The sequence below is a fragment of the Mesocricetus auratus genome, unplaced genomic scaffold, assembly GCF_017639785.1.
Source record: "Mesocricetus auratus isolate SY011 unplaced genomic scaffold, BCM_Maur_2.0 Super-Scaffold_100691, whole genome shotgun sequence".
NCBI classification, from domain to species: Eukaryota; Metazoa; Chordata; class Mammalia; order Rodentia; family Cricetidae; genus Mesocricetus; species Mesocricetus auratus.
This window is the reverse complement of record NW_024429267.1, coordinates 5,060,215-5,082,900: the sequence shown is the minus strand read 5'-3', so window position 1 is coordinate 5,082,900 and position 22,686 is coordinate 5,060,215. Positions and strand designations below refer to the sequence as shown.

The 22,686-nt window shown below is 43.3% G+C and overlaps 2 protein-coding genes across 5 annotated transcripts in view; one reads left to right on the top strand and one right to left on the bottom strand.

Annotated features, from left to right (window-relative positions):
* Dpp8 (dipeptidyl peptidase 8) overlaps positions 1-7,792 on the bottom strand; it is a 46,039-nt gene extending 38,247 nt beyond the window's left edge. The window contains exons 1-4 of one of the 4 annotated variants that reach the window (XM_040739449.1): positions 7,599-7,792; positions 5,113-5,246; positions 2,842-3,114; positions 296-408 (exon numbers count right to left, since the gene is read on the bottom strand). In XM_040739449.1, the coding sequence (XP_040595383.1) occupies positions 296-408; positions 2,842-3,114; positions 5,113-5,128 (402 nt within the window). In that variant the 5' untranslated portion in view covers positions 5,129-5,246; positions 7,599-7,792. Of the gene's footprint in view, positions 1-295; positions 409-2,841; positions 3,115-5,112; positions 5,247-7,295; positions 7,576-7,598 lie in introns of those variants that run through there. The other 3 variants (XM_040739446.1, XM_040739447.1, XM_040739448.1) reach the window with 3 other exon arrangements.
* Positions 7,793-16,549: 8,757 nt separating this feature from the next.
* Hacd3 (3-hydroxyacyl-CoA dehydratase 3) overlaps positions 16,550-22,686 on the top strand; it is a 34,441-nt gene continuing 28,304 nt past the window's right edge. Inside the window, exon 1 of the mRNA XM_005075547.4 lies at positions 16,550-16,797. Within this exon, the coding sequence (XP_005075604.1) occupies positions 16,711-16,797 (87 nt within the window). The 5' untranslated portion in view covers positions 16,550-16,710. The remainder of the gene's footprint in view (positions 16,798-22,686) is intronic.

Here is a 22,686-nt window from a genome sequence, read left to right as displayed (position 1 = left end):
CTGCCACCTATGGATACTAGTCATGCACATACATACATGTAGGCAAACATTCATTTGTGCAAACTAAAAAAATCTAAAATGTTTAAAATAAATGAAACTAAACACCAAAACTTGAATTGTAATATCCTATGGTTTTAGACACCGAGAACTGTTTAAGGACTGCAATGTAAAAGTAATGAAATATTTTAATTCCTTTTCACATCTAGTTAAAATATAAAGCCCTAGATGAATTTTTGCCCTGAAATAAATGAAGAAATATATACCAAATCATAGAAACAAGAGTATTTGTCCCAACCTGAAAAAGGTCCAAAAGAGGTTTCCATGAAAGCATTAAGACTGCTGCTCTGTTGATGGTTTTAGGGATTTCAGAATAAAATAGTGTATTTTCTCTGTTCTCACCAGACATGGCTATAAGGAGAAAAAAAACAAACAAATATCCACCACATATTACTATTTTGTTATACTGTTCTTATTACAACAGTTACAAATACATAACACCTTCTATATATTACAGTGTTTTCTATTCTACAGGAACCAAAATCATGTTATTAAGTAGGGTATGCATATGCCTTGTGCCTTGGAAATTTTCTTGAATAAAAACAATGCTTCAAGCTGGGCATGGTAGCAAACACCTGTAATTTCAGAGCTCAGGAGGTAAAGGCAGGAGAATCTAAAGTTTGAGGCCAAGCTGGACTAACTGAAATCTTGTCTCAAAAAGAAAAAAAAAAAGTAAAGAAAAGAACAATAAGCTCACAAAAGATTCTGTGGTGTCAGGGCACATGTTTACAATTTTAGCTCTCAGGAATGGCAGGATTATGAGTTAGAGTCCAGTTTGAGCAGATGGACAAAAAAAAAAAACTAAGCAAGAGGTAAACATAAAAATAACAGACATTGATGGTGCATGCCTTTGATCCCAGCACTCAAGAGACAGAGGCAGGCAAATCTCAGTGAGTTCGAGGCCAGCCTGGTCTACAGAGTGAGTTCTAGATTGTTATACAGAGAAACCCTGTCTCGAAAAAACAGAAAGCAAAACAAACAAAAAGATTTTGTGTAAGAGCATGTACACATACACTCGTGCACAAATGTATACCACATGTGTTTAGATGCTCAATGTGATCCCTGGAGCTGAGTTACAGAAGGGCATGAGGCACCTGATGATGTGGGTGCTATGAACTGAACCTGGGTTCTACAGAAGAGCAGCAAGTACTCCTAACCTTACTTAACTCAGATAATTGAGTCATCTCTCCAGCCTTGATATTCAGATCCTAGTTCATGTAAAGACAAAACTTATTAAAGCATGTAAGACAGCATAAGAGTTAAGAAACTCATTTTTTATTTTGTTAGTTTTGGTAAATAACAGATGAGATTTCAGTGTGATTTTAAATTAGAAATTTTCTTCTTTCTTAGTTTTATTTTCTTAACTATCTAAATTGTACCTAGAAACAAAAAAGTTCAACTTAATTCCAGTTTTTCTTCATTATAAAGATCTATTATTGTAACAATGCCTTTGGAGTTTCAAATAAAAGTGTATACTAGCTGGGCGGTGGTAGTCCACACCTTTAATCCCAGTACTTGGGAGGCAGAGGCAGGTGGATATCTGTAAGTTTAAGGCCAACCTGGTCTACAGAGTGAGTTTTAGGACACCTATGACTGTTGAACAGAGAAAAGCAAAAAGCAAAACAAAACAACAACAACAACAAAAAACAAAAACAAAAGAACCATAACTGGGCTGGTGTGGTGGCACATGCCTTTAATCCCAGCACTTGGGAGGGGGAGTCAGAAACAGGCAGACCTCTTTAGTTCAAAGCCTGACCGTGAGACTGCACAGTAAACCCTGACAAAACAATAACAAAAGTACCACAACTGATGAGGTGATGTTTCACTGCAATTTCAGTATGTGGAAGGCGGAGAAAGGAGGGTCAGGAGTTCAAGGCCAGCATCTCTTACACAGTGAGTTAGAGATCTTACAAAAACTATGGTTATAGATTATTAGCCCTGTACACACACACACACAAATAAATTTAATAAACATTTTAAAAAGAAAGAAAATTAGGAGCTGGACATAATGACACACATCTGTAATCACAACACACAGGAGGCAAAAGCTGGGGGGAGGGCAAATGTTCAAGGAGGTTATGGTGTAACTCAGTGGTGTAATGTGTTCTTAACATGCAAATGGCCTTGGGTTCAAACTCCAGCACAAAAAAGGAAACACTAAATTAGTAGACTAATATATATATATATTTAATTCAGACAGATCTTAAGCATGGAATAAACGAACTAAGGAAGAAGAGACCAAGCTTGGTTTAAAACAAGGAAATATGCAGCAGTTAAGGATGGGAACATACTCTCCAGGTGATGGTGGCGCATGCCTTTAATCCCAGAACTCAGGAGGCAGAGGCAGGTGGATCTCTGTGAGTTCGAGACCAAGCCTGGTCTACTGAGCGAGTTCCAGGACAGGCTCCAAAATAATACAGAGAAACCCTGTCTCAAAACAAAACAAAAAACAAAACAAAAAAAGGATGGGAAAGGTTTACAGTTTGTCCTCATTTGACCATTCTCAAGGAAAGGCATTTCAAACTAGGGAGAATCAATTCACTGCTTAACTTTGACTTTGTCAAAAAGATCATGGTCAATTACCTGCTGCCTGCAAGTAAAAATATAGTTAATGAGATAAGTCAAAATTAATATAGCCACCGAACAGAAGTTCTTCAAATTAAAAGTGATTTTTTTCCTTTAAAGGAAATGAGCCACATATTTGCTTACTACTGAAATAGTCTGAATTACAGTTAGTCCTGACTCGAGGAAATTCCTTCTCGGAAAGTGTAACTTCATACTCACCAAGATAGTAGACCCTGTCTGAGTGAGGGCCATCTGGATCTGTCCTCTTTACAAACATAAAGTCATGCGGTGCCTTAGCCATCATGTAGCCATGATATTTTCTGGTATCAGCAAGCAGCTTTTTTAGCTGACTCCAAGAATATCGTTCGACGTAAAACGGCTCCAGTTTAGGTCGATCCTGTGATTCAATAGTTCCTTCCTCACACTCTGCAGTTTCAAATATCTCAACACCCAGCTGTTCTGTTTCCATTGCTGCTGCCATGTTGCATTTTCCTGGAAAAACAAGCCACAAGAAGTCCTTCAGAGGGCTGTCTTCTATTTTATTATCACAATGATAGGGTCAAAAAACCAAATAAATAAATAAATAAATAAACAAACAAACAAGCAAGCAAGCAAGCCGTTCGACACAGCTGCTCTGAGACCTAATATGAAAAGCAATAGTGGTATCCTCCACCCCCACTTCTGTGCTCAGTTCCAAAAAAAATTTTTTTTTTTAAATTGAGGTCATGTCAATTTCAAAGTGGCTATAAATCCCTTCAGGGAACTTTTTATAAAAGGTTCTCCTTGGGTATCTCTTGCCAAAATTCCTTTTCCTTTCCCACACTAGGAGGAAACAGGCCATGTGCCAGTTGGCTACTACATTCTACTCCAGAGCATGTCAATACAGAAGCTATGTGCCAAGGAAGGTAAATAAAACACTTCTAACAAATTCGGATCATGTTTCTAAAATGTAACAAATTAGTATAATAACAACATTGTTACAAACAATGAACTTTTAACTAGGGCAGTAACCTAAGAAAATACATTGTTTTCTTTTACAGGCAAGGATTCCACAAACAACTAAACACAACTTGATACATTCTGAACTTTGTGCTCCTGTCCTTGTAGTACTTAGTGTTTTACTGATGATTACATGATTAGTCTTCCTGATTATGAAGGTCTATATCATTCAAAAAAGAAAAATATAATATCTTTAAGTGGCTTTAATTACTTGAAGTAGTTAATAAAGAAAGCATATGGTATTCACATCAGAATTTTATAAGTGAACCCAATTACCAGTTCAATACCATATTTAATAGCTTTGAGAACTGATTGTACTTATTTTACAAATCCAGAAGATACACTTTCTCCCTTGATCTTTCTGATATTTAAACTAACATGAACAAAGTATAACCACCACAAAAAAAAAAATGCTATCATAAAACCATGTAGAGATGAAGCTCAGTGGTGGGTTCAATCCCAGTTCCACTAAAGAAAACAAACTATGTATATAGCCACATTTCATATAATCATTAACTCCTTCCAACAATCAATATATAGCTGTGTATTTAATGTCTTTCTTTTAAAGCTAAGCTTTGTAGGTTGACATCAATTCATGCAGAAGTTGTCTGCATCTAGCAAGATACTAGAAGGTGTGAGCTGTCAGTCCACCTAACTTGCATTTCTGGTATGCAAAGGTGTTGAATTGTGCACAGGGGACATTGCATCATTTTCCTTGTTACAGTGCATGATACTGTCCCTTCAAATAGAACAATGACAAAGTAGAGTAGTCCAAATACTGTTACATCAGGTATAGTTCTAACACTCATCACTGAGTATCCAAGGTTCCACTGACTAAAATCTGGTAGTGAATTGAGCTTTTAGATCAACTGGGATGAAGAGTTATCAAGTGGCAGTATGTGAAAGTAGTGGCTGCTGGCCTACCTGAAAGCTAGTGGAGGTGTATTTTCAATCAAGTATGTCAAAGGACCTAGTTTTCTGATGGAGCGATAAACTAAAATTGAAAGAATCTATACTAATGTGACTTGGTCCTCTTATGTGTGAAATCCCATTTCCACTTCATTCCTTGCAAGTACAAGACCAAGGAACAGAAGAGAGCAGCTCAGTAGACTTCCAGAGTCTTACTGCCCAGTTGGAGTCATTAACAACTTTAGACTCCTTCTTTGTAAAAACTTACACCAGTTTCTACTTAAAAACCAGGAATTTCTGAATAGACTATGCTATTTGTCTCCACACACACATACACTGTATCGTTCAAATGACATTCTGCCAGTCTGTTCAGAGTAAATATTTATTCTGCCCTTTCTACAACAAATATTGTGCAATTTGCATAAATGTGCAACTAATTTCCAGAGATTCTATATGCAAATACATTCTCAAAATATGTGTCCTGAATTCTTTCAAACAGGGTCCTTGTCCATTTTGCCAGCGCAATAAATATAGCTCACTGCCCTACCAACCTCCTCACCTACGGATTTTCCCTATGCGTACCTGATTGTATTCTCATCCGCTCAGATCTCTATTTTCAAAGAGACCATTTTCACCTGGCCCAACTTTAAGCCCAGATCTCTCCGTTCATCCTGATCTCTTCTCACAGGAATCTTCCCTTTTCTCACCATCCAATCCTGCTTACCAGATAAGAGATTGTTGATCATTAAAATGGACCATACATGGCCAAAAAATAAGCATAAAATCCCAAAATGATATTTAACTGATAAACTTCTTTTTAGCGTAACATGTAATGACTGAATTATTTTTGGATCTCCAACTTAACAAATCCCAGGCAGGTCTTGAATTCTTAGTACTCCTTCTTCAGCCTTCTGAGTGCTGTAACTATAGACCTTTGCTAATAATTCCAGCCCTAAAATTACTTTTTCCAGAAATGTATGGCTCAAATTGAAGCTTTAAGTCCTAACAACAATGAAAATCTTGAGGCCAAGACACATTAAAGAGAAAAATTATAGAAGGGCTTGAAAAATTGCAAAAGTGGGCTGGAGATGGTTCAGCGGTCATAAGCAAGTAATGCTATTGGAGAGGCCCCAAGTTCGGTTCCCTGCACCTACTTCTGGCTGCTCCCAATCACCTCTAAGACCAGTTCTAAGGGAGAATCCAATACCTCTATTGTCTATAGGAACTGCACTTATATGTACATACAGTCACACATACACACAATTGAAAATAAAGTTGACAAATTGAAAATAAAATAGATGAGATGCCAATTGCGAAACTTTGAAAGTGGCAGATGCAATTTATTTCTAGGGCTAGGGAATTGGTTTAAAAGATAAAAGCACTAGGCGGTGGTGGCGAATGCCTTTACTCCCAGCTTGGGAGGCAGAAACAGGCAGATCTATGTGAGTTCAAGGCCAGCCTGGCCTACAGAGTAAGTGCCAGGACAGGCTCCAAAGCTACACAGAGAAACCCTGTCTTGAAAAACAAGGGGAAGAAAAGATAAAAGCATGTGAGGCAGAAGCCTGAGGATCCCCTGAAAGCCAGAAAAGGGTTGGTCCACCTGTAAAACCGACATCCCTCATGCGGAAAGGGAGGCATAGGTAGGACTGGCCGAAGATGGAGGGTCAGTTTGTCTGGAGTATGCTGCAACAAAGTGTAGTTTGGGAGAACTGACTCTCAAAAGTTTTCTCCTAATTTCCACATGATCCCTAAGACATGTGCGTGTAGAGCCGCGAGCACACACAACACAAGACATAATTTATTTTCTATGTGCCTATGTTCCTTTTACATGATGTTGAGTTGGTGAGAGAATTCAATACAACCAAAAATGTGCATTATAGGCATAAAGGGAACCAGAATTTAATCATCTAAATTGTGTTCATTTGTTTGTTTAGAGACAGGGTATCACTCTGTAGCCAAGGGTGGCCTTGAACTCAAGATCCTCTTGCTCAGCCGCCCCAATGCTGGGGTTACAGATATGCACCACCATACCCAGCTAGAATAGGTAAAGAATGTCCTATTCATTTTAAGTGCATTCCATTTTTGCCTTCTTTTCTGGCCACATTACTGAGAATACGTGAGATGGGTAGCATTTCTGGAAAAATAATCACTAAGCCGGTTGACAATCTGGTTTAGAAAAAAATTGTGTGTGATTACATCTTAGTTTAGACTCAAGCTCCGTATTCCACATAGGTGATACAAAACTGAGAAAAGCTACGTGGCAACAGGAGGGTAAAAAAAATGTTAAGACAGCAGCAACAGGCTAAGATTCAAGACACCATCTCAAGGAGCAAAGATCCTCACTCCGAGAATGGTATGTTGGGCTAAAAAGAGCTTGTGATTCTTGGGGTGTGATCTACGAGATGAGATCCCACAGTTTTACGGTAAGGGCCAATTAGACGTCCAAGCTCTGCACACCTCACTGGAGCCTAGCCATTTCACTTTGGCATCTACAACTGACAAAGTTTATCAAAGGCAAAGAGCTTGAAAGCTATAAACGAGGAAGGAGGAGAGGAGTGGTAAGGGATGTGGCGAGGAAGGACAGTAGGAACACCCAGGCTAGACAGGAAGGGCAGGACCCTGGTGCGAATGGATGGGTGGAACAGAATGGCAGCGAGACAGTGAGCGCGGAGGAATGGATCTAGAGTGAAGCAGGAGGGAGGAAGGAACACAGGCTGGGGAAAAGCAGCGAGTCCGAAGGAAAATCCCATCCGCCACTGGCGGACCTCAGGCGAACCCCTTCGCCTTTGCAGACTTCCGTTTCCTCCTCCGTAAGCCCGGACCGTCCCCGGCATCCCAACCCGAGCCAGGCTCTATCAAGATAACGGACGTGCGAGTCCGAGCGGGCAGCAGCCAGCGTTCAGGGGCGCCTAGCGAACGTTGGCAGCCTCGCAATCCGAGTGCGCTTCCTCTTCCGGCCAGCGGGGCCCAGCCACCCGCTCTGCCCCCACGGAAGCGGCCCGAGGGCGGCCGGCCAGAGCACCGCGGCCTCGCGGGCGCAGAGGAGGGAGAGCGGGCGGATACTGCACCTTCCCCCGGGCCCGCCCGGACCGTCCCGACGCGCTATGGAGCGGGCCTACGCCGCTTCATGCCGTGCCGCCTCCGCTCCCGTCCGGGCCACAGCAGCTTCCCGGGCGGCGGCACCGGCGGCACCCAGGCGGCGGACGAAGGGGCTTAAAGGCAGCGGCGACCGAGACGGCGGCAGAGGCCTCGGCACTTCCGGTTCCTGGAGCCCCGCCCTCCGACGGGGGAAGGCTAGCGGCCGGACCAAGAAGGATAACTCTCGCCACTGCGCGTGATGGGGCCCAACAGCGCCACCGAGCGCTGGGAGGAGGCGCGCCATGACTGACTGGAGGGAAAACCCAGAAAAGGTGTACGCAGGTACTTTCTGAAAATCCTAAGAGGAATCAACCAACATTCACCCCACCACACAGTCAATATATCTATATTATCTACTCACAGCAGAAAAACTCCCCGTTTACGGGCTGAAGAGATGGCTGAGCAGGTACAGGCACTTGCTACCAACTCTGGAGACCTGATTTCCGTCTCTGGAACCCATAAGATTTCAGAAGGAGAAAACCGGCTCCTTCGGGTTGTCATCCAGCCTCTACATAGCATATTATATAGCATGCTTTCTTTCTTTCTGTCTGTCCGTCCGTCCGTCCCTCCCTCCCTCCCTCCCTCTCTCAAAGACAGAGAGGCTATGGCTTTGGAGACATTAGCATTACACAGTAATGATGGAAAAAACCCTGAATTTGGATAGAGAAATTTGTCTTTAATGTAAAAGATCTTCAATAGGCCATCCAGTCTTTTTTGTGTTTGTTTGTTTGGTCAGGGTCCACCCTGTAAAATAGGTAAAACATGTCACTTAGTTGCAATGAAAGAGAGCAATGTCTATGACACTGATACATTAGAAATGGAGAAATAAGGCCCAAGGGTAACTGTTATAGTCAGAGGGGATTCCTTGACCCATAATTCTTTCCTAATCTACACTATACGTTAGTTAAGGGAAAGGAGGGAAAGCAGTGTAGGGAAAGGAGTAGGGGGAGACCAGATGGGAGGAGAAGCTAAACTACCACCCCCACTCCACCCCCGTTTCTGTTACTATTGTGTGTGGAGTCGTGTGTCATTGGGATTACTATAATGGCGCTAATGACCCACAGGCACCATGTCCCATTGCACAGTGTGTACTGACCCACTGTAAGGTTAAATGAGTCTCCACTCAAGTCTTTTTATGTTGAGCTCCCTGAAAGAAAGGAAAGTGGTTTTCTCTAAGTATCCCTTAGGAAATTTCTGGCCTCAGGACAGGTTTTAAGAGTTTAAACACACACCCAATTCATTATCAGAATACTGTGAGCTTGTACTTCCTTTACACTCATGGATTCTCTAATATGTGCACTATTCTTTTTTTTTTTTTTTTTTTTTTTTTGGTTTTTCGAGACAGGGTTTCTCTGTGGCTTTGGAGGCTGTCCTGGAACTCACTTTGTAGACCAGGCTGGCCTCGAACTCACAGAGATCCGCCTGCCTCTGCCTCCTGAGTGCTGGGATTAAAGGCGTGCGCCACCAACACCCGGCTAATATGTGCACTATTCTTAATCCTGAACCTGCAAAAAGGGAGGAAAAAGGACAAATTTCCTGACTTTTATAGTGAATTAGAATACAGGCCTGGTAGTACAGCCTGGCAATCCCAATACTAAGAAACTTGAGACAAGACCTATGTGGGTGACAGTGTGAGAAAGGTAAACTCAGAGTTTTTAGTTTTCAGTTCATTTTCTCTCTTTTATACCATGATTAACAGGAACAAGCAAACCCTCCCTAGCCTAGGAATGCAGCTCAGTGGCAGAATGTGTGCTTAGTAGCAGGGTGTGGTGGCTTGCACCTGTAGCTCAACAATTGGGAAACGAGACAGGAAGACTGCTGTGAATATGAGGCTGCAGTGAGGAGGAGGCCAGCCTGGTTTATACAGTGAGTGCTGGCCCAGAAAAGCCTGCTGCAGAGTCAGGCCCTGTCTCAAGCTCCTCTTCCTCTCCCCACAGCAGGGTGCTCAAATTCTAATGAAAATTGTAGGTCATTATCTTTTAATAAAACATCTTGGCGACATCACCTGCATCCACACTGCTACAGAACAAAGGGCCTAACCAAAACTTCCCACACCTTTAGTTGAAGCACTCAGGAGGCAGAGGTAGATGGATCTAGGTGAAGCTGGCCTGCTCTACAAACTGAGTTACAGGACAGCCAGGGCTACACAGAGAAACCCTGTTTCAAAACAACAAAAACAAAACAAAAAACTCAAAACAAATCAGAACCTGAGAAGATGCCTGACACCTTTGTGCACCCTTCATCTGAACATGTGAGTGAGAGGCCAAGTCTAAAAGTACCTCATTGTTTGTCTACTGGCCAAGCCATTCAGGCCTTGCCAAGTCTTTTTATGTGTGTTGACAGAGCTTAGCTGGCTTTATGCTGAAATCTTGGCACTGAGTAGGAAAAGACAAGTTACCTAGAACATGAAGCATGAATGAGAGCATGGCAGGGAACGGGTGCTGGAGGGATGGCTCAGCAGTTATGAACATTTAATGCTTTTGCAGAGGACCTGTGTTGGATTACAATGGCTACTGTGACTCTAGTTCCAGGGGCTCTGATGCCCTCTTCTGGCCTCCATGCGCACCAGGGACTCACAGAGTGCATATATATACATGCAGATAAACTCACACATAAAAATAAGTAAATCTTTTAAAAAATCTTTAAAGATAGCACAACAGGACTGGTACAGGTCCATCCCTGTGCAGTCTGAAGCAAACCACCACCTAGAGGGAAAGTGTGAGTGGTCAGAATCGAGAGCTCTTCCTGTGGGATCTAGGCTACATCCTGGAGCCTGTGCCTGTTTGATGTATTAGGTCTATAGTCTAGACTTTAACAACCTTTCATTCTGGGCCTCTACCAGTGTCCAAGATTAAGGAACCAGACTCCTGTAGTGAGGTAGACCTGGCTTCACATCCATGCTCTTCTCCCAATAACAGTGATGTCAACCCTTTCTCGGTTTTCTCTCCCTCAATTGTAAAATGAGAACAGTAACACTGCTCAGATGGACATCACCAAGTGAATAATACACTGAGAGAATTAGAAGTGCTTGTGCATAATAGGCATTCCATGTGTCTTCTGATTTATTAATGAAAGTGATATGAGTGATACAGTAAAAACCTTTCCTCTGAGAAGATGGAAATCACAAAGCCAGTCCTGGAGCCTGAACCATCCTCCTTGGAAGATCCTTCTGGATCTTGTACATGTGTGTATATACACATTCTATCTTCTATTATATATATATGCATATATAATCTAACTATCTACTTATCTTCTATCATTCATCTATTATCTGCCTACCTACCTACTGTCTATCATCTACCTATTGAGCTGTCTATTTATCATCTATTAATCTGATTAGTGTCTATTGATTTATCATCTATCTAAAACCCAAACTCACAGAATCAAGGAATTGGAAATGATTTAGGAGATTATTCTACTTCTTTTTTTCTGTTTTGTTTTATTTTGTTTCTGGGGATTGAATGAGAGGTTTCATACTGCCATCAAACCATATCTCTAGCCTTGATAGTTACTTCTTTATTTCCCAGAGAAGGAAAGTGATCTGCTTAAAGTTACAAAGCCACTTATTGGCAGTTTTCAGGTAGAACTCTCATTAACCAACAAGGTGCAATGATCTTAGGAGCAGTGGAGTTAAGTTAGTTGGTAAAGTAGTTGTCATGCAAGCCTGGTGACCCAAGTTTGATCCCAAGTACCTACATAAAAAAAGCCAAATTTTGGCAGCACATGCATGCAGTCCCAGCACTGGGGAGACAGAGGTAGGAGGATCCCTTGGCTCCCTTTCCAGACAGGCTAACTGAGTCAGCAAGTTTCAGGTTCACTGGGAGATTCTGTCTCAAAATTAATTAACTGTTAATTAATTAATTTGGTGGAGAGCAATTGAGGAAGAGCCAGATGTCTATCTCTGGCTTTCACATGCATACATACACATGTACATGCACACTAAACACACACATGCTGCATACAGTCACATGAACACACACATACTATACTGATCTTTTCCTAGACCAAGGACAATGCAATATAAAACCTTAGGAATTGAGAGGCATGCCAATAGGCCTACATGCAATCTTTCCAAAGCCCTCGGTTGGTGTGTGTACATGTTAATATAGGTATGTGTATGTAGATATATGGTGAAATGTTTTCTCCTGTCCTAGTCCACCAGGCATTCAGTTTCCTTCTCACCCCAAACTGATTACTTTCATGTATATTACTTCATGTATATACAGTAATGTTTTAAGATATGCAAACAGATACATGCATTATACTCTGTATTTTACTCCTATTACTGCTAAACTATTTATGCACAAATATTTGCTAACTGTCTCTGTTTGACAATCACATAAGCAGCTAAGAGAACCAGAATTACCAGGTGGGAAGGAGAGAATATGAGGAAAAGGTCACACCCCACATGCAAGGCTGGTATGGACAGAGGCCCTTAGCTCAGGGGGGGTCAGCACTATGATTTCCTTTGAACTCTAATTGATAAACTGATCTTTCTGGTAAAGACTGGTTGCAGTACTCACGCTTTTGGCACTGTTGGGAGGTTGTATTATATGATCTGATTGTTCCCCACTAGATACCTGGGTTAATCCAGTCAGTTTCTCTCCCTTGGTGATTTAGACAGACAAACATGATTTTGTTTATGGATAATTGACTAGATGGTTTATGCATAGGTGAGGCCCCAAATGACTGAATTCAGCAGCTCCCTCAGACTCTTCTTTTTTGCTTCAGACATTGTCTCATGCATCCCAGGCTAGTCTCAAATTCCCAATGTATCCAGGCGTTGGTGGCACACGCCTTTAATCCCAGCACTTGGGAGGCAGAGGCAGAGGCAGAGAGCCAGAGAGAGGCAGAGAGGCAGAGAGAGAGGCAGAGGCAGAGCCAGAGCCAGAGCCAGAGCCAGAGCCAGAGCCAGAGCCAGAGAGCCAGAGAGAGGCAGAGAGAGAGGCAGAGGCAGAGGCAGAGGCAGAGGCAGAGGCAGAGGCAGAGGCAGAGGCAGAGGCAGAGGCAATCTCTGTGAGTTCAAGGCTAGCCTGGTCTACAGAGCAAATTCCAGGACAGACTCCAAAACAATACAGGGAAACCCTGTCTCAAAAAAAATAAAAAAATTCCAAATGTGACATTGAACTCTTGATCCTCCTGCCTCCACCTCCCTAGTGCTAGGATTACATGAGGGGTCACTAGGCCTGCCTGGGTTATATGGTTCTGGGGAACCAACCAAGGGCTCTGTGTATGCCGGGCAGGTGCTCTACTGAGCCACATCTCCATCTTCACCAGCTTCCTTTCTTAAAGTCCTTTAAGCACCAGATGAGACTGTAAAAAAGGTAAACATCAAGACCAGTCAGGATCTCTTGCCAACAGCAGGAAACTAGGATTAGGTCCTGGCATAGCCTTCCTGCAGTGGTAATGATTGATCTCTGAGAAGGGAAACTTGGCCCTGGGCCAAACAGGGTTGGAAAGACCGTGTCTAGAGGTCTTGTTTCTTTTTCATTTGACTGACATTATCACAAAACCTTTAGCCCCTTCCCCTCCTCAGCTTGGCACGGGTTTCATATCCCCTCACCCTACCTCACCTCCTTGCACTTTAGAGCTACTGGGGGATGATACTCTCTCCTCTGTTTCCGTTTCCTTTTTTTCTCTTTTGTTTCTTTGCTCAGGATGGCCTTGAACTGAGTATTTAACCAAGGATGACTTTGAACTTTGGAACATCCCAACTGCCAACATTACAAATGTTCACCAATCCCTGATTTATGTGGTGCTAGGGGTCAAATGCAGGGCTTTGTGCATGTTAGGCAAAGCCTCTACCAACCAAGCTACAATCCTCTCTACTAAGCTCTGTCTATCTGTCTCTATTGAATTCTCTGGAGAGATGGATCCATAATAGCTGTGCTTCTTTGCAAAAAACAAAACAAAACAAAACAAAACCAAAAACCAAACCAAACCAAACCAAAACAAAACCCCACAGAAACAGATGAGTATACTGCAGGGTATGGGGTTACAGCAGAGTGCCTGTCTCATGTGCACATGGGTCCTTGGAATTGAGCCTCAGCACTGCTGAGATGTAGATGGAGATATAGGAGGGAGGAAGATGATGATGATAAGAAGACAGAGAGGAGGAGGAAGAGGAGGAGGATGAGGAGGGGAGGAGGAGGAGGGGGAATAGGAGAAAAATTGAAGAGCAATAAATCCAAGGGTCTTATCTAATGGACACAGAAATTCCATATAGTACATCAGTGGTGACCAACCCAGGATGACTCTGTGCCTTCCACCCATCCTAGCTTACAAAATAGCCAAAACAAAATGCATTTCATGGATGTTTGTGAATGTTATTCAGGTTCTATAGGTCATCTTTTAACTTCATTATCTTTTTGGCAGAAGCCTGTTAAGTCTCTTTAGTGTGTGCTTTTTTTTTTTGAGATTCATAAACTAAACCGTTTTCTTAACAAATATTATGAAGCTTCTCTTCTTTGCTTTCTTCTGGTGTTTTCATATTTTAAGCCTCATATTGAAGTGTGTAATCCCCAAATGTGTATATTTAAATTGCTAGACAAATACTATAAAACTACCTGACTTTACTGTAACAAATGACAAATAAAACATCGTTTGTTTCTGTAAAAAAGGCATTTCATGTTTCAGTAACTTTCACCTTATAGGAAAAGGCCAGCAAATAAGTCTCAGTTTTCAAATATGCTAGACTATAAGGATTACCAAAATTCCCGAACTTATTGAAAATACAAAAAAAATGTAGCAGTGGGATTTCCAAACATTGCCAGTAAATGTAAACTTATTGAAATTCTGTAAAACTGCTCATCAGTTTTGAAAGAGCTTCTGACTCAAAAGTGTTGTGAGTAGAGGTGTGCGACACCAAGTCTGGTCCCAGGTTTCCTGTTCACTGCTAACCAGTTACCTTGTGATCTAGTAATTTCCATGCTCTCAAGAAGTGGATCTCTGAGTCGGAGGCCAGCCTGGTCTTCTACAGATGTAGTTCCATGACAGCCAGGCTAGGCTACACACACACACACACACACACACACACACACACACACACACACACACACACACACGAGTGCAGGGATTAAAGACATGCACCCCCACCGACCAGCTCCAATACCTTAATTTTAAAGTTCAAGGCTCACAGGGTTACTGTTGTCCTTATCTTCTACCTGGCAGATTGAATCAACTGCCAGCTGGTTTGCCAACTACCAATTCCTTGGCACAGAGAGGTTGCCTTTCTGGGCATGTATTTTATGACCCTCTAGTTTAATAAACTTTCTTGGCTCCTGTATGTCTGTGGGATGCAACCTAAGTACTTCTATGAAGCAAACAGAGTTTCCTAATCTAATCTTTGTACTTTTCTGCCTCTCTCCTTCATTGCCCAGATGGCTCCACTTGGGCACCTGTGCCCCCTTGCGCTCCCACTGCCTGCCCATGTTGCTGATTCTCGAAGCCCCTCCTCACCTCCACACGTGGGCTCTCAAGAGCATCACTCACATATCTGATCATGGTTCTGTTCTGACCTCCGACCTTTATGAGTGCAGCACATTTGCATATTAACTTCTGTATGTTTCATGTTATGCACCCACTGAGCTAAGTGCTTCCTGGGAACGCAGCTCAGCTGGGAAAGCAGCATTTCTGTGACAGCAGATGGAAGGCTGAGGAGATGACAGTTCAACAGGTAAAATGCTTGCCACATAAGCACTGGGACCTGAACTTAATCCTCAGCATCTAAAAGAGCCTACTAGCTGATGAGTCAGTCTAGCCTACTTGGCAAACCCTGGACCAATAAGAGACCCTGTCTCAAAAATGTGCATCCTACCCTGCAGACAGGAGGAACAGAAGCAGCAACCTCTATAGAGTTCAGAAGAGAGTTTGGGTTATAAGAGACCCTGCCTGAAAACAAAGACAACATGGACGTTCCTGAGAAATGTCACCTTGGGTTGTCCTCCAGCCTACACATGTGCACTCGAACACACACACACACACACACACACACACACACACACACACGAGGTGGGGGGGAAATATTTTCCATTATGTTCTTGTTGAAGATTTTGGATGCAGATGAGACATTCAAGATATCCATTGGTTCCCAGCACTCGGGAGGCAGAGGCAGGTGGATCACTGTGAGTTCGAGACCAGCCTGGACTACAAGAGCTAGTTCCAGGACAGCCTCCAAAGCCACAGAGAAACCCTATCTCGAAAAACCATTGGTGTTTTTAGTTCAGGCTTTTTTCTTTTTCTTTTTTCTGCCAGATAGTCTTACTATGTAGCTCTAGGTACAAAGATTCACCTACTTCTGACTCAAAAGTGTTGTAAGTAGAGGTGTGCGACACCAAGTCTGGTCCCAGGTTTCCTGTTCACTGCCCAACAGACAGAATAGCCATTCGTTATAAACATCTATATTAACTAGTAAATAAAAATCAGTTCCTTAGTCTTGCTAGCCACATTCTGAGCGTTTAACAGCAGCCTGTGATTAGTGGCCAGCGTACTGGAGAGCACAGAGAACAACACATCAAGTATTGCTGACAGGTGTTTTATTAAGACCTAGGGGCCTGTACTGTCTGTGTGTAGCTTTGAGACTCAGAGAGGGAGTGCGCTCTTTCATTAAACTCCACCTGTAATAACTTGGAAGGGTTCCCTGCACACAAGCCTCTTCCCACGCCGATCCGCCCTTTCATTTATAGATTAGAGCCTCTCACTTTCACTCTCTTGTGCAAGGACCCTCCCTGAAGCGCCATAGGCGATAAGCGAAATGCCGGGAAGCCTCAGATCCCTAGACGGCAGCACCCGCTGCGAATCACGTGGCACGGCCCCTCGCACCACCCGCCTTCGCCCCGCCCCGCGCCCGCACCCCCGGCTCGCTCCGCCTCCCCTTCACTGCGCAAGCGCGGGTCGCGAGCGTGGGGCATCTCGAGGCAGCCAAGCTGCGGGCGGCTGAGCGTGGAGGTTTGCGGCCTGCGTTCGGCCAGCTCCAGCGGCTCACAGGCCGAAGTAACGAGGCGCAGCAAGCCGAGCCTCCCAGCTCCTCTGACTGCGTGGGCCATGGAGACTCAGGTGCTGACGCCGCACGTCTACTGGGCTCAGCGTCACCGTGAGCTGTATCTGCGCGTGGAGCTGAGTGACGTGCAGGTAAAGGCCAGGCTGCGGGCTGCGCGCGGGATCGCGGTCCCTGGTACCCGCCACCGGTCTTGGTTGTATGCGCTCCTGCAGTGCGCCAGTGGGAGCCGCGAGTTGGGTGCCCGGCCACCCCCAGGGCTGCAGGTGCCGTCGGGGGTTCCGCGCGTGGCCCCCGGCTTCCCCTTTGTTTCTGGCAGGCGCCCTGGGGAGCCGCAGCCAGGTCCTGGAGACATGGCCGCCGGTTGTCTTGTGGGTTGTCTGTGGACCTCTGAGACATAGGATGAGCTCTGTGGGTCTGAGGTGCGGCGTGACAGTGGCCTGCTGGCCGTGACTGGACGTCAGCACTGGCCTCTGAGGTCCATCCAGGGCAGCCCATTGACGTTCTCAAGGCCCGCCGCTGAGCTGGGGGGGGGGCAACCCCCAACCGTTCAGTGATGGAAGTCTACACCCCCCAAGGAAATGATTTCCATCCTCTCTCTAAGGCTGTGAGCTCAGCTTTGCCGAGTTGTGTAAAGAAATGATCTTGTTACATTAAGCATAATTCTCATCTCATTTGCCTATTAATGTGAGCAAATCAAATCCCTGGGAGGTTCCCTGTCTCTAACCAGATCATCCAGTATCCTGGTTTTCATGGAGCTAGTGGTTTGGGTCTGGAATGTTCTTTCTACAGTCATCCTTACTCTCTAGACTCCTTGACATCCAGTGTATTCTAACGTCCTTCGTTCCACTGACTGCCTCTTCTCAGAATTAGACAGTTGTCTGGATTCATCAATCCAGCTGGTATATTTTCTTTCGGAGTCTAGGTACTGGGTGTCCAGTTGAGTCTAATCTTTGCTTCTGGAATGTAAATTGTTTTCCCTTGTGAACGATGAAAGTAATACTGGCCAGAATGTCTGAGTAATCAGTAACATTACATGGCATGCCATTTAATGTGTTAAGCCAACCTGAACTATGGTTTTCTATAATGGGATGAATAACTTTCTGTGCTATTTTTCTCTTACTCTGCTACAGGAATCTTTGCTAAAATGGAAAAAAATTAATTTTTAATAGTTTGGAGACAGTCTTGCTACGTAGCTCTGGCTGACCTGGAACTCATGTAGACCAGGATGGTCTTGAACTCAGATTCCCCAGTCTCTGCCTCTTGAGTGCTGGGATCAAAGGTGTGTGCCACTATGTCCAGAGATATGTTGAAATATGTTAACAGTGAAATCTGTGACTGTGGAGGAAAAGGTAAAATTTCCTTTTGGAGAGCAAAGTCCTTTTTAAGAAATTTTGGGAAGGGCTGGAGAGATGGCTCAGTGGTTAAGAGCACTGTCTGCTCTTCCAGAGGATCACAATTCCTAGCAACCACATGGTGGTTCACAACCATCTGTAATGAGATCTGGTGCTCTCTTCTGGCCTGCAGGGATACATGTAGACAGAACACTATATACATAATAAATAAATCTTTTTTTTAAAAAAAAGAAATTTTGGGAAGAATAAGTCTCTCATCCTACATGGAGGTTTTATCTTTCTAGGACTTCACATCTGCTATTCTGAGGCACTAATTAATTATTTTTTAAAACAGCATGTCAATACTGTGTGTAAGATACTACAGATTTATGGAGATGAGTCAGACAAGCTCCATTTTCCCAGGGCACATGCAACTTTCCCAGGGTATTCTGTCTACAAGGAAGCATATTACCCAAAACCAAAAAGGTCTGTTCATGATATGTCTGTTGGTCATGTTGGGGGTTGGTGTTGAAACAGGCCCCTGACATTAAAGGGATTCTTTGCCTCTCTTTCATTGGATTGGAGATGACTTCCAGAAATAAGATGATGGCTTGCTCTCTACTTGTTATTGGGAAAACTTTCCTGAGAGCCCGCCTGTAGCTAAAGCCAAGTTCATTGTAACTACCTTCTTTGGATCCGGGGATGATAGTGTCTATTAAGAAGGGTTAAACTGATTATAGGGTTCCAGCATCGGTGTTTGGGAATGCGAATGGACACTGTAGCCTACGTGTTGTGGGTAAACAGGCAGATCTGAAAACAAACAGAAAACAGTGAGGAGAGACCAGCACAAGAGGTAAACTTTTGAGAAATATCATTCACTTTGGCCAACAGAGGACAGTGTTTGTTTTTTGTTTTTGTTTTTGGTGGCAGTGTGACCAGGTTTTTGTGTTTATACAGAATTATGCATGGTGCTTTGCATCACTTTGTTAAGATTTCAGACTTTTCCTTTCAGAAGTTGTTATTCTGTGAGATAGTAATGTTCAATAAGAGAATAGCTTGGTCTAGCTGTGATTTAGTGACTGTCAAGAGCTGCTTCTGTCTGTTTTCTTGATTAAATCATCTACTGAGGCTGTATTGAAATGAGCTCTAGCTCAGGGTTTGGCTCAAGATGAAGCAATTCATTTGCTCAGTACAAGCCATCTAAAGATACCCATTCTTGCTGGTTCTTTAAGGTAGGTTCTGGGCTCTTGGACAGCTAATACCTCTTTGCCTCTTATAGCATGTCATACAGCTGATGAGTGAATTTCAAAAGGTTGAAAACTGCATACTAGTGTGTGTGTTGGAAGTGATCAGTTCTGCCCCTTTCCCTCCTAGGACACAGTACACAGTCCAGTTGTCCTATCAGTGTTTGGAGTTGCAGAGTTAGTGACTGATGAGAACTCACTGATTGGTTTTCAAGACAAGGTTTCTCTGTGTAACAGCCCTGACTGTCCTGGAACTCACTCTGCAGACCAGGCTGGCCTTGAACTCACCGAGATCTGCCTGTCTTTGCCACTACTGCTCTGTTTAGAACCCACTTCTTTTGTGTATGGGAATTGTGAACAGAAACAACTTCACAGTGACATTGTGCAAGGCGAGTGACGGCAAAGAGGTAGTAGGGGAGTGGTGACTTCAGAATAGTGCTTCCATTAAAGGGCAGTATTAATGGGCAGGTCTGTTTCAGCCACCATAGTTGCTAAAAGCATGTGTTCATTTAGTAAGGTTTCAGTTGTATTTGGACAGAATGCACAGCTCGGTTTGAAAGACACCATTTTTGTCATTTCCTGATAGAGAAGTCATTGAAAGTGTGAGATTGGGCCCCTTTTCTTCCATTTACTAGCCTCATTCTCTTCATTTGCATAAATGTGAGTAATATCTAATTCACAGGGAGATCCCTTTTGATGTTTGAATTGGGTTTAAAAGTGATCTGTAGCCGGGCGTTGGTGGCGCACGCCTTTAATCCCAGCACTCGGGAGGCAGAGGCCGGCTGATCCCTGTGAGTTCGAGGCCAGTCTGGTCTACAAAAGCTAGTTCCAGGGCAGCCTCCAAAGCCACAGAGAAACCTTGTCTCGAAAAACCAAAAAAAAAAAAAAAAAAAAGTGATCTGTAGCCGAGCGGTGGTAAGCCTTTAATCCTAGCACTCGGGAGGCAGAAGCCGAAGGATCTCTGTGAGTTCTAGACCAGCCTGGTCTACAAAAGCGAGTTCCAGGAAGCCTCCAAAGACACAGAGAAACCCTGTCTTGGGACCCCCCACCAAAAAAAAAAAGTGATTTGTAAACTGGGCCATGGTGGCGCCACCTTTAATCCCAGCACTTTGGAGGCAGAGGCAGGTGGATCTCTGTGAGTTCAAGGCCAGCCTGGTTTACAAATCAGGTTCCAGGACAGCCAGAGGTGTTACACAGAAAAACCCTGTCTTGAAAATTTAAAAACTAAAAAAGAAAAAAGAAGTGATTTGTGTCACCCAAGCAGGTGGGGTTATATGACTGTGATAATCTTAGACAGACACACAGAGCAGCAAAGCAGAATGTCATCTATTAGCAGACCAGTTCACATATGAAACCTCATTATACGGCCAAGATGACTTTACACATTACTTGGGAAAGAATGAACCATTCAGAAAATTGGATTAGGAGAACTATTAATCCAAATGGGGAACAGATACAATTCCTATCTGTGTCATTCACAAAAATCATCTTTAAGTGGGTTAATGAACTGACTGCATAAAGTGCATGCAGCTGCTGAAGAGAACCAGGGAGACGTAGTATTAGACACAGAGGAGCATCTTAAGAAATAAAAAATGTAAACCCTGAAGGAAAAGCTTGGTGAGTAAGAAGATACTTGCTGAAAATACCCTCGCAAATGATTAGTATCTTGCCTAAAGAGCAGAGTAAGAAAACAGATGTGTTCTCTAGCAGAAAAAGGAGCAGATAATAAAAGCAGGTCCAAGAATGGCCAGGAATCCTGAAATGAAGCCTAACTTCAATAATAACCAGGCGCTATATGACAGGATGGTATTTTTCACATGAAATTGGGAAATACAGAAAGTGCCTGACATTATCAGCTGATGCTGTGGTTGTTTGGGAGAGAGACATTAAATGTTTTTTGGGGGGAGGGAATGGCTGTGGTGGCACCCTCCTTTAGTCCCAGAATTTGGGAAGCAGAAGCAGGTGCCTGTCTGTGAGTTTGAGATCAGCCTGGCGCACATAGCAAGTTCCAGGTTAGCCAGGGCTACATAGTGAGACCTTGTCACAAATTAAGAGGAAAAATTGCATTTGTGTGTGTGTGTGTGTGTGTGTGTGTGTGTGTAAGTTTGAGACACAGTGTATGTGTGGAGATCAGAGGACAACTTGCACAGTCAGCTCTCTCCTTCTATCATTTGGGTTCAGGGGCCTGAACATACGCAGTCAGGCTTGGCTGAAAACTTCTTTGCTCACTGAGATATCATTCTGGGCTAAATGAGATACTTTTTGTTGTTGTTTTGCAAGTCTTCAGTGAGTCATTTTTAATATAGTGTGAGTATTAATTGGTAAAAATTAATTTGGCAGTGTTTGGTTGAGTTGAAGATGTACTTAAGTAATTACAACTGTACCAGTGTCTGTTTTATTTCCATTTAAACCACAAATAGAACAGAATGTCAATGGATAGTAGTTATGGATGGCAATGTTTGTAATAATTTTCAGTGTTTGGTTAATGGCTTGAAATATTTAACAATAAAATTCAGAAACTCTAAACTGTTCATAATCACAAAACAAAAATACTCATAAAGAGGCAAAATTGGTCATTTGATTGGTTCAGGCACAAAGAGGCCATGTACTTGGTACTTGGTGGAAACAGGTAATATAAAGGTGGTATGCAGGTTGAGGTGAGTGGACAGGATACAGCTTACAAAGTAAAACACTGGATAAGTGCTATGGAGACAATACAGTGTGCAGAAATGGTAGGGGCATTTTTAAATAAAGCAGTCAGGGAAGGCTTCATGGAGGAAATGATGTTTGAGCCCAGAGAAATTGGAAGGATAAAATTATACAGGAGGCATGGAGTAGGATTGGGTTTATAGTTCAGAGGAAGAATGTGTTCTTTGAATGCTTTCGAAGACCATGGGATTGATCCCCCTCATCATGCACAGAGATAGACAAAGCAGTCCAACCTGGGGGGAAAAAGAAGCCCAGAGATATCACAGTCTGACAAATGCATGGACTTAAAGACAGGCCTGGGGCTTAGAGGGTTTTGGGGGAACAGAAAGGACATTAGTATGTGTAGGGTGTTGTAAGGAAAAGAGGGAGAGGGGGTTGGAGGGTTTAAAGATGTAGGTCATGTAAAGTCTTGTTGCCATGGAAAGGAGCTTGGATTTCATTGTGAGAGCAATGGGAACTATTAAATTTGAGCAGAAGGATAACTCCCTCGGATCTGTATTTTGAAAATTACTCAGGGGCTTGCTGGTAGAGTACTTGACTACCATGCAGCAAGGGCTTATGTTTGTATCCCAGCACTTTGTGTGTTTGTGTGTTGGGGGTTCTCAGCATCTGCTATGTGGATTATAGTGGGACAGATGTGAAATTACAAGGACGTTCCCCTTCTTTTACCCAGGCTGGCCTTGTACTGGCTCTGTAGCTGAGGATGACTTTGTGCCTCTTTGCCTCTTGGAACTGG